At 37.2% G+C, this 12,736-nt stretch overlaps 1 protein-coding gene across 2 annotated transcripts in view; it reads left to right on the top strand.

Annotated features, from left to right (window-relative positions):
• FOXP2 (forkhead box P2) overlaps positions 1 to 12,736 on the top strand; it is a 528,540-nt gene that overhangs the window by 403,009 nt on the left and 112,795 nt on the right. The window contains exon 6 of one of the 2 annotated variants that reach the window (XM_082662358.1): positions 10,085 to 10,159. The exons of the other annotated variant lie outside the window; for it this stretch is intronic. Within the exon in view, the coding sequence (XP_082518484.1) occupies positions 10,085 to 10,159 (75 nt within the window). The remainder of the gene's footprint in view (positions 1 to 10,084; positions 10,160 to 12,736) is intronic. 2 annotated transcript variants of the gene reach the window in all.

The following is a 12,736-nucleotide window of genomic DNA, read 5'->3' as shown; positions in this document are numbered from 1 at the left end:
CTTACTCTTCTCACAGACGGCGCCGGGTCATCTGCCCCATCCTTGAGCTCAGCCTCACCTCTGCAGACAGCTGGGCTCTGTGGATGAGAGGTGTCCATATCTTTTCTATTCCTTGCTCCTCTGCTGAGGTTCCTAACAAGGGTGCCAATTAGTGCCAGTTATGATGGCAGCTTTCTGAGGTGAATAAGAAGGGGATTGACGAAAACCAGGGTGAAAAATCTGAGTTCGACACTGTTATATTGTGTAATCTTTGTTAATTCTTCAGTTCTTTTAAGCTGTGAAATGGGGATCAAATTTATTTTAGAAATGTCAGTGGATTTAATTGATTAATATTAAGTACTTTACAATCTCAAATCCTCCAAATATGTGGTATGTGGATTGAGACAATAGCCATCACTAAACTTTCTTTGCTAGTGTTTACCTACCCTTTCTTTTTTTAAAAAAGGAAAAGAAATAATTTAGAATCTGTTGAACAAGGGAAAACAAATGAGTATGTAATCTTAAATTATGATAAAAATAAAAATCCTAATGCCCATCAAGAATCAATACATTAATAAATGTACCTGTGCAGATATTTTAAAATTTAACCTAATGTTTTATTTTGCCATTTTTATATATTAAACTGTGTTTTGCAGAATAGAAAGTCTGATTATACAAGCTGACATTTTAAGAGAGGAAAAGATTTATAAAGCTGACATTATGACAGCAATTTGTGATTACTTCACTTAATTTTGCAACTAGTAAAACATGAGGTGGCCAAGATCATGACTTCCAGCCTTATCTTTTGTCTCTTTTGTCTTTGGATTATAACCTAAAATTTGCTCCAAAACTTAATTTAAAGGCTATCAAAGTTTAATCCTAATTTTGGCAGTGAGATCATTGATTGAAACATTTTGAAGTATTCTTGTTAGTTTATTTCTCCGACTTCAAGTCACAGAAATACACATACAACTTAAACAAAAAAGTGGGATCTGTTCAAAGATACAGAATTGGTCACAAAATCCAAGGGAAAATGAAACAAAAATCTGGTCACAGAAAGATAAGAAGCAAAAGCAAGATTGTTGGACAGGCTCTGTGGGGTCCCAGCATTAGGTTGGATGAATTCCTGTTCATTATTCTCAAGAATCAGTTACTGAGAGAGGGAATCTGATTGGCCTATTTGTAGCAGCCACCTACCCTTGAGCCAATCCTACCAATTTGCATGTGACATTGGGAGCTGGGGTGCAGAATGGGGATGGTCCCCCAAGAAAAACTTTGGTGTTGTTAGCAAAAAGAAGAATAGATTCCAGGTAGGGAAGATCAACAGATTTCCTCTGTAGTCACTGAGCTGGTTTGCTACAAGATTGTAGCATGGTCTCGACAATAGTTTTTTTCTCAAAGAACTCTACTCTTTCAACAGTAAGGAAACACATAGCAATAGGGAACTGTAGGGAAGTAGCACCTAGTAACACATTTGTACATGCAGATTCACTAATACATATGTTCCTAAGGATTATATAAAAATCAAATTTATTTTAGACGAGTTCTCTTTCTGTTTACATAAATACAACCTTAACTACATTTTTATTTTGAATAATTAAGGAAATAGGAATCCCTAATTTAATTTCATAAATTTGGACTTTCATGTTGAGTTTGTTACCAGTGAATGGTATAATTTGGCATGTTTATCAAGGAAAAGAAAATATACTATTTTAAAAAATTTACACTGGGGCTTCCCTGGTGGCGCAGTGGTTGAGAGTCCGCCTGTTGATGCAGGGGACGCGGGTTCGTGGCCAGGTCCGGGAAGATCCCACATGCCACAGAGCGGCTGGGCCCGTGAGCCATGGCCGCTGAGCCTGCGCGTCCGGAGCCTGTGCTCCACAACGGGAGAGGCCACAACAGTGAGAGGCTCGCGTACCGCAAAAAAAAAAAAAAAAAATTTACACTGATCCATGAAGAAAACAAGCAGAAAATTATAAACTTTTAATAATCAGTACCTTCAACAATATTCTGTATGTCCTTGGACCAATTTTTTAAAATCAGTCTGAGTTAGTAGACCTAAGGAATCCCCATTCTGATCATAAGCACTGCTCTTCCTTGTCATCCTCTCCACATCACCACGCCCATGCCCACCTACATGGCTTCCTGATCCAACTGTATCCCATGATTAATGATGACATTAAAGAAACTCTCGCTGTTTTGTATCGTTCACTCTGACCTTGCTCTCCATTCTCCAAACTGTGGCTTTCCTTACTCCTACTCCCAAGCAAGCTACTGGATATTCCTACAGAAAATCACAGTATCAGGCAGTATTGAGTCCACAACTTCACCTTAGCCTTCATCACTGTTTAGCAATCGTTTCTAAACTCCTCACTCCCCTCTCCCTACGCCAGCTTCCTGCCTTAACTGTCCCCTTTCAGCTCCTACATCTCACATGGAGCCCCTAGTCCCAGTGACTTTGTCTCCTCCTTCAGAGATAAAATTCAGAGGCCACCAAGTAAGATCTCCCTCTGCCTCTCTCATCTCCACTCCTAAAACAAACTCATATTGGCACCTCTCTTTATGCCCTTTTGTATCACAGTGAGATCTTTTCTCCAAGGCCAACTTGATACCTGCCCTGCCCAGCCTTTCCTACGACGACCTTGTCATGTCAGCCTCACAGCTGCTCTCCTGTATCTTCAGTCTCCCATTTTCTGTGAGTCTTCCTGTCTTTAAAAACCAAACACCCACAAAACAAAATCTTATTTGAACCTTTGTTTTATATCAGGCACTCTTCCTAACCCACTCCTTTCCTTCATCATTAAACTTTTGGAAAGAATTGGTTACCCTTCAATCTCTGTTCCTTCTTTGACTTATTATATTATGTCTCTATCACCACTCCCATTCTGAAATTATTCTTTTGAGTATCACTGACAACCTCTGAGAGTTGTATTCAAGTCAAAGTCCCATCCTACTAGACCCTGTCAGAACACTTGAGACATTTGACACCAGTCCTCTTAATTTGGTGGCTTTCCTCATCTCTGTCCATAACTTTTTATGTTCAATTGTTATATCAGTGGAGCTAAACTCTGGCTGCACATCATCATTACCTGAGGTGCCTGAGCGCCATCCTAGCCTAATACAATCAGAAGCTGAAGGTGGTGGAGCCCAGCATCAGTATTGACTCAAAGCTCCCCAGGTGATGCTAGCACATGGCACAGGTTGAGAACCATTCCTTTAGACGATCTCAGTGACAGAACTTATCCACTTCCTGTGGGGTCACCACCACAGAAGGTCTCAGATCTCTATATATCTTGCCTTGTCTCCTGAACTTGAGGCTTATGCTATACTCAAATGTTTGCTAGAAATAACTACCTGGATGTCCTGCAGTAAGATCTAGTATAGTATTTCTAGTATTTTCAGTTAAAGCACATTCTCCTGTATTCCTTAAAAACCATTTTTTCTTGCATCCTCATATCTTGCTGGTGACATCACAGCCTACTCCCAGTGTCCCTTATCCTTCACTCTCTCACTCTATCACTCAGGTAGTCTTCAAATCCTTGGAAGTTAGCCTTTCGTCAAATTCAGTATCCTGTTCTTACTTTCAGTGCTCTTCATTCAGCCCAGACCATAAATAACTCTCTGGTGAACCTTTGGGCATCTTAGGCTACCAGCTACCAGTTTTTCCCAATTCCAGTCTAGGCCCACACCCTCATGCTTTTCTCTTGTCTCCTTAAAAGAAAATTTGCTCGGGCTTCCCTGGTGGCGCAGTGGTTGAGAATCTGCCTGCTGATGCAGGGGACACGGATTCGAGCCCTGGTCTGGGAGGATCCCACATGCCACAGGGCAACTAAGCCCGTGAGCCACAACTACTGAGCCTGCGCGTCTGGAGCCTGTGCTCCGCAACAAGAGAGGCCGCGATAGTGAGAGGCCCGCGTACTGCGATGAAGAGTGGCCCCCGCTTGCCACACTAGAGAAAGCCCTCGCACAGAAATGAAGACCCAACACAGCCCAAAATAAATAAATAAAAAATGGGTGGAAGTGAAATTTAAAAAAGAAAAGAAAAGAAAATTTGCTCCTGCCCTTTACCTCAGGACATGACAGAAATTCCCTTTGTCTGATGGACAGAACTTTTCATAGTCCCAGCTTTCCAGTCTTCTCTCTCACCTCCGTCCTCATCCATACCACACTCCAGCCATAGCCACATGATCACATTTCTCAAGTACAGTTCTAAATCTTTTGGATTCTCCCTTTCTTCCTTTCCACGTCTTTCTTTTTAGAGTAATAAATTCCTCATTCTTAATACATTCTTCCAGTACAATGGAACTGTACTTTTTACCTCTTCAACAGTACGTTTCTCTCTAATGTTGTCTCAACCTAGGATCCATGGGTAGAATTCAGGAGGTCTATGAATATGAATGGAGGAGAAAGTATTCTCACTTTCACTTCTAATTAAAACTTCATATTTTCTTCTATTATGAATGTAGGTAACAAACCACAATAGTATTGGCAGTATCTGTGACATCGTCCTCAAAAAAAATTACAGATGTTTTCATCTGTTGGCAAAAATATCTAGAAACATTAGTTATGCTTATTACTACTTAAAAATTAGAGTGGTTATTAAACCTGACATTGTATCTTATTATTTAATGTATTTACAGAGAAGCACATTTAGTAATATTTCACAAATGTGGCTTTTTAAATATTTTGAAATCTGAATTTCAACATAACTGATTTCCTTTCTAACTTCTTACATTTTATTTTATGCAATTAAATTTTTTTCTGAGGAGGCCATTCTTGACTTGAATGGAGTGTCAAAGGGTTCAAGATACAAATAACACTTACTCAGTTGTATCCTAGTTTACAAGGCTTTTCCTCCCGCTCTCCTCTGAAACCAAGGACAATTTTCATTCATTTTTATATCCACGTGGCTAACATAATTTATAGCACACAGTAGGTACTGAAAAATGTTCACTGACTGAATAATGGAATAAAAGAATGAGAAATTACCTGTCCCACAAATATCCTGAACACAGAAGACAATATTTCTCAAAGTGTAATCATGGAAGCTCTAAATCACAGTCACCAAGATGCTTGTTAAAATGCATATTCATGGGCCCTATCTCAGATCTTTTGAATCTGAGTCCCTAGAAGTGTAGAATTTTCAATTATAACAGTTCATCCAGACATTCCTTTACATGCTAACGTTTGAGAACCTGTTCCAGTAGGCTATTGTGATGCACAGCAGCCTTAAAAAATAAATAAAAGCATGAGCTTTTGTAAATAATTTCAGCTCCCTGGGCTCTGTTTTCTTTCTCTGCGAAGTGATTCTTTAATGGCTGCATCCTATTCTCCCCAATACCATATGGGTTTTGTAGTCAGTGCCACAGAAGGAAGTAAGGCAGGACTTGCTCCTTGTTCAGAATGAAGAATGAAGAGTCTTCGGGCATGTGCTCATACTGGTTTGGTCCTGTGGGGTACATGGTCCCTGCACCTCGTTGACTGACTCCAAACAATATACCACCTACTCAGATCCACTGGTCTTATGAAATAATGTTTGCCAGACAGCAGTTCTCTTTTCTTCACCTCCTCTGTCAGGGCTAGGCAGCTTTTAGTCTGTTTTTCGGAGGTGGGCTGGGGATAGACGAAGTAATTTGAATTTGCAAAGCCAACACATATCACCCTGGCACAACTCTGGCCCCACTGTCCCTGGGACAGTCTCCATCAGATGTGATGAACGGCCTAAAGATAGCCAACCAAGCCAACAAACAGAACGGTTAGAGTGGAGGGAAGGCCAGTTAACCGTTTAATTTTATTCCTGTTTCATACTAGGTCAAGAGTATCCACATTTCTTAAAAAAAAAAAAAAAAAAGGGCTTCCCTGGTGGCGCAGTGGTTGAGAGTCCGCCTGCCGATGCAGGGGACGTGGGTTCGTGCCCCAGTCCGAGAGGATCCCACGTGCCGGGGAGCGGCTGGGCCCGTGAGCCATGGCCGCTGAGCCTGCGCGTCCGGAGCCTGTGCTCCGCAGTGGGAGAGACCACAGCAGTGAGAGGCCCGCGCACCACAAAAAAAAAAAAGAAAAAAAGAGTATCCACATTTCTTGACTGGCCGAACACTATTTTAAAATTTTTGCACCTTTAAAATGTAGATCACTATTCCATTCAGATATCATTTTACCCCAAATTTTATAAGACACTAAAGTTTTAAACATATTAAAGAAAAATTTGATCCCATTTTCAGCCAGCTTCAAGAAAAATTACAATTTAAAAATATTTTCATTCATTAGGAAAGATCAATATATAATACTTTCCTATTTTTCTATGAAAATATACCTTCATCAACTTTGCAAAAATTATATTATTTCTTAGAAGTCACTTCACCTTGTCACTGAATGCAGACACCCTCATATTAACTTTTTGCTTTGCCACACCAGGTTTCTAAAGAGAAAAAATATTTTTTATTCATATGGAAGAGGCTTTGATTTGTATCATGAAGTCCAATAGGAGACGGAAAGCTATTGAATGCGGATAGAATGTCTTGGGAATTTTTGCATCCTTTACAGTGTGTTTTATACACAGTAGGACTTTAATAATTTTTTATTTGAAAGAAATTGAATGTTCTGAAGCAATAATGATAGCTAATAAATATTAACTACATAGCTAAGAAACATTAGGTATATGGGTACCAGCACTATTCTAAGTACTTTATAAATCAGTGTATTTAACAACCCTAGGACGTTGTTACTTACTACCCCCTTTCTAGAGAGAGAGGCCAGAAGAGCGAAGTAACTTGCTCAAGGTCACACTACTAGCAAGTGTTGAGTCAGGATCTGAACCCTGGCAGACTGTCTCCAGAGCTAGTATTCTTATTTCCAACACTGAACACTGAAGTCTTTATTGTTTTAACAGAAAATTGCAATGATCCATATTTAACAGAAGAATAGTTTCCCTCTGAAGTTAATGTTGAAAGCCCATTCCAGTACACTGTCCTGGCCTTTTCACTGTTAAAAGGTTCTTTGGTGCTTATTTGAAACAGATGCAAACACTTAAAACATCGATTCACATTGTGTTGCCCTGTGATTTGCTAGATTATGTCAGGTTTCCTCCAGGAGACCCATTTCTAAATGACTGTCTGATTTCATTCGCCTTGCTACTCCTTCACAGACCTGCAGCTTCATGGATCTGTTCAAGCATGGTTGGTCGGAGGTTGATTAGTGCGTCTCTTGCCAACATTCTGTCTCCTTCTGTTGTAGAAAGCTCTAGGACAGCCAGGAGAAGAAGCTGGGTAGGTTTTCAAAGCAGTTTCTTCAACCAGGCTTTTTGGCAAGACATGATGACGGGCTAATGGCAGTGCAGAGTTTATTCTCACATACTTTTAACTCCTGGAGTTATTAGTTGGGAGTTACTTAAAAGCCTGTGCCTTTCAAATGGTTTGCTTTTTTCCAGGGTATTGTTCTTCAGTAAACATAAGATTAAGTTGACTTTCTCTGTTCATAAATTTTGCTTTTTAACTCTATTTCTATTCCTTGCTCAACTCTTTTGATTATTTAAACTGTATATATCTTATAATTTTGCATGCAAAATGACAGGGCAGAAATGTCACTGTGTGTCCTTAGTGTGGGACAGTCCTATCTCTTTTGTCCCTAAGGATAGGTTAATGACAGTATCATTTTAATGTGCTGCATTTTTATCTATGATAACAGGAATGATTTGGCATTGTCAGGCAATGATTGCTTTGGTCAAACAAAGTTTCTGATGAACAAAAATATGTCATGGCTTCAGAAGGTCCTTCAGAATCTTGTTTTATGTCAAAGTTATCTCAATGGTTATCAGTTAAAATCATATTGGGGAAATGTCTGAGACACAATTAAAGAAGATATGTTTGGATTATACTTAGATTTACTGAAATTATGTTTCTGAGTCACGTGAGCTGAGAATGGAGAATATTCTCTCACAGTGAAGCTTCAGGCTACACCCATCACAGAGCTCTAATCTGTAGAGGAAAAGTAGCAAAAATCTCCTTCTTATAATGAAATCCTTCTGATAATTTTGGCACCTGTATCCTTTAAATGATGCCTACAGCATTTTATGTCATAACATCTTTTGTGTATTTTTATCAGTGCACTTGTACCTGGTCTGGAAATGTCCTGTTTCTTAATCATCTCTATACCCTCCCTTCAGACTCTGTGATTGGGATGGCAGATCTTCAGCACCTGACATGTTTTGTCTATGTTAGACACAAAGTACAATATTTAATTTGGGTGCTCTTGAAAGAGCTTAAGGTGATGTTGCTTATTTATGAAGTTTCATTTTCTGTACTAAATATAGTGTCGTGGCACCTTTGGAGTTCTCATGATGCTCACTGATTCTTGGTTTTAGGTAGATGAGTGTCGATCTGAGGATTTTTTGTTAATCTGGTTCATTGCTGTGGTACGGAGTAGCATTTCATTTCTTTTTTTTTTTTAGGATGCTTATGACCTCCTTAAATAGCAGTCCAAAAATCGTGTGGCTTGTTTTGATTTTAACCAAAGTTACAGCTGCCTAGCTGTAAAGCAGTCAGTTTCTCTTATTATGACTAGTTCTTCAACTTGTACTGTTTTAAATTGCCTGCAATTAGCATATTTCAACCTTATTTTTAGGTTTAAATTGCAGTGTAAGAGTGTACTCTCCTCTTAGCTAATTAGTGCTATCAAGGAACAGTAGGTTACCTCATTAGTACCATGTGCATTTAATTAAAGAAGAGAAAATTGGAGTTAACCTCATAGTTAATATTTTCACAGAGTGCTTCAATGCCAACACCTTCAATTGGAGTCACACCCCTGTGTATCTAATTATGCACTGGTGCCAAATAAGGTTAGCAAGGGTACTACAAGGCTGTTGACAAAATAATTTAGATGAAAAAGTGTTTGTTGGATTCTGACAGTAAAATATAACTTGAACGTTTTTTCTTCATCCTCATCTGCCAGCATCAGGTGACATACTTCTTCATAGGCAATTGAAGGGAAAGAATATTTTGGAAGCCATTTTTTTTTCTGTTTAAATTAATGTTGCTCTTATCTTGAAGAAAATGGCATATAGTCATGTAAAGCATGTACAATCCGTTTCTCAAACAGATCCCCTGAACTTCAGAGATGTATTTGAAAAGAATTATTTATAAGATGTAATATTTACATGCATCAAACCACTACAAATACTCCCTGACACCCCTACCACATCCCTCCTTGCTTTTCTTGTTTTCTGATATAATTTCCCTTGTGTATCTTATGAATGGGGATCATCCTTTCATATCATACATGAAGTCTAAGGATGTGTTGTCACATGGTCTACACAAATGCAGTGTAATCCTTTTGCCCTTCAGACAAAATCTTTTGAAATGTCTGATGCTACTTAGGTAAAAAATGACATTCCATGTCATTTATCAATAAATAATCGCTTTGCTTTTACAGATAAAAACACAAACTATTCATTTGAGTGTATAGAGTAATTTTCAATACAAATGACACAATTCAACAGGTTTTAACAGAGATTACTGAGTTTAGCTCCATAGTCTTAAATATGTATTTAATGGCAATATTTGTGTTATAGTAATGCAGAGCCAAGGCAGTTTATTTAAAGAGATTCTTGTGATTGTTCTCACATTTCATGACAAGACAGGATTTACGTTCATTCGTGTTGGTTATAATTGACTACAAGTCAACAGTTAGCTTTTTCAAAAAGAGATAAAGTTTTAGGGACAAATAGCATGCCATACTCTAAAATCACAGTACCATTTAAAGCTGTAGGAATATTTATTAATAAACATTGGCCATAATTTTAGCTTAGAAGTGGGAAGTGAGGCTCCTAAGTCAGTATCCTGGTAGATGATCGGTAATTTTTGGTTAGTGGTTATTTCGTACGTTCAAATATTCAAATTAACATCTGCCAAATTATTCCTGTTTTTTCAATTTTATTTAATACTATTATTAGCTGTGAGACAAAGGTGGAGTAGTCTTGCCTAGGTCAACCTACCAAGATAATAATCCAAATAATATTTTCTTAAATGATAATGTACATTACTAGCGTTAAGCCTTAAGATTGGGGAAAAAAAAAAAAAAAAAGCCAACTCCTGATTCTCTTTGTTTAATCTAGGAATTGCTTCCAGAAACAAAATTATGTGTCTGTGGCCACTCTTCTGGTGATGGGCATCCTCACAACACATTTGCAGTAAGTTACACTGGGCAATGAGTAATTCAGCTACTATGCACAAGGCCATAGACCCAACCCTGCTAAAGAGATGGTCTGTGATTTTCTATCAGCCGCTACCTTCCATTGATGCAGATGATCAAGAGATGACTAATGTTAAGGCACAGATGTAATTAGTTTGTTTTCTATTACTTCTTATATTCTTGCTTCAATTATGTTTCATCAGATATACATACAGTTCACCGTTTCTGTGAGTTGATGGCGTTAAAGTTTACCTTATATATATGAGAGCATATGGCTTTTTCACCTCTGTACTTTTCTTGAACCACTACACTTTTCTTGAACAGATTTAGGAATAATTTGATGAGATGGTATTGATATGCATCAAATAAGTGCATTGAGACTATGGATAGATACAATACATATTTTAGGGAAAAGTTCCTGTTCCACGTTCTGCAAGTTACCATATAAATATGCCAAGGCCTCTTTTTACATATTCTGTCACTAGAGTGTAATTTGTCTCTTTAGACTATAATATCCAATGAAAATTACTTCCATGACCCAGTTCACATACTGGTTAGCCTTGGAAATGAATAACAATCTTGCAGTGGCCGTTCAAGAATTTTTAAATAGAGCAACTTCATGTTTCTGTTTACCATGGATACTACCTGTATTCCTAAGGAATCTCTAAATATGTAAGTCGTATATTTTCATATATAGAATTTTTGCTTGTTTCCTTAAGAATTGATGTACTTTTTTAGTTTCCATGGTCTAGAATATTCCTAAATTGACTCACCCAAAACTTATCTTTTTTTACTACCATATACCTAATATTTCCTAATTTATGATTGGTAGAACACAACATAATTAATCTCATAGACAAATAATCAGTGTCTTCCTGAATGAAGAAGAAATATATAATTTCATACCTTAGTTGAAAAAACAAAAGATTTTTCTCAATAAAAATAGAGTCAAATTAACATGGGATGCTCTTCTTTGTGGAAAATATATAAACTTTAAACATTTTTTAAATGTTAGATGCAAAACAAAAATGAAATGGAAACGGCAGTAACGTACTATTTTATGGAAATAGTGAATGCAGGGGATTGGTAATAAATTTTGCACATGAAATTAGGTTTCATAATGATCTGAAATTATCTAGTTTGGGATTTCATTCATTTTAATTCTAAAGTGTTTGCCCTTCTAAGCTTTCTTTACAATAATAACATTTGAAAAACTAGCAAAAATTAAAAAGCAGTGTTAAGGTTTGCTGAAATTATGTAAATTTATGTGAAAGACTAAAATAATCTTAATTTTTAGGTTTTCTCTATGTTTTGAAGAAAATAAAGTCACACTTCAAAAATAACTATATTTTAACTTAGTAAAGAAGATTCATTCAAAATTATACTTAAAAAAAAAGTGCATTAAAAATGGAACAGGCAGTATTCTTAATTGGTAACACTTTTTCCTAAAATAATTTCAATGGAAAAATTGTTTTCTTTAGACTGAAGAGTGAGATGGCTTAACCAATAATAGTGTTTGTTCTTTATGTAAATCTACTTCTACCATTTAAAAAATTATTATCTACTCTACTGATGGAAAAATAAATCTACAGCAACAGATCTTTATATTTTCACTGAAATGTTTTCAGAATAAAAACAAACGATGGAGAAATTAAATGAATGGCTCACAGGTGCCCTGCAGTTCCTCAATGGCAAGCCTGAATCTATAGCCCAATCTATAATCTATAGTTTGTGATCACCAATGTATTGGTCTTTCCAGAGGTATGCCACATTGTTCATGGCTGCCTTGAATGCAGTGTTGAACAGGAGTCTGAGGTTGTGCCACGTGTCTGAGACTGCAGTTAGTCTCCAAGACAGAAAGAACAACAGGATAAATTAGTGAGGTCTGCTGTGGTTGGTGGGGGGAGAGAGCATGGCAGTGCATAGATCAGGTGTTTTCCATCCCTGCAGTGCACCAAACTAAATACTTCAAATTAGTCACTGAGTGACTTTGCAAATGATGGTTCTTGACTTCACAACACAGGGGAAACATTAAATACTAAGTAGATGCTTATTTTCTTTATTGATTATATTAAACTTTCTGCAAGCTAAAATGGCTACATAATGTGATTTAAAACCAAGATGCAAACTAAAACAAATACTATTTGTTATTCATAGTTGACAGTTTCTATGTGATGGTCATGGCTCTCTCTTAGTATTTGTTAAATTTTATAAGTACTAGTATGCTGGGGTGGTACTCGACCACCATGAGATTACTGGTGGGATGGAAGGAACAAAGGTATAGAAAGAATAGATAGGCGTATCTAAAACCAGCCCTGTCCCTTTATAATCTATATACCTCACATTTATAATAAATTGTGAACCATTGTAATAGTTTTCTAAATTCTTAAGAGACCCTACATAATGCCCTATCAGTGGATTAACTTAATATCACACGTATTACTTCCATGATTGGTCCACCTTCACAAATAAAAAAACAAAATTTTCAGGCATGTGTTCTAAAGTGGCAGATTAAATTAATTTTACCCCCTATCTCCTATAAGTTTATTAACAAGCCTGAAGTAAAGTACTATAA

Source organism: Grampus griseus (genome assembly GCF_964374135.1).
Source record: "Grampus griseus genome assembly, chromosome: 9".
In the NCBI taxonomy this organism is placed as follows: Eukaryota; Metazoa; Chordata; class Mammalia; order Artiodactyla; family Delphinidae; genus Grampus; species Grampus griseus.
This window is presented reverse-complemented; position numbering and strand designations above follow the sequence as displayed.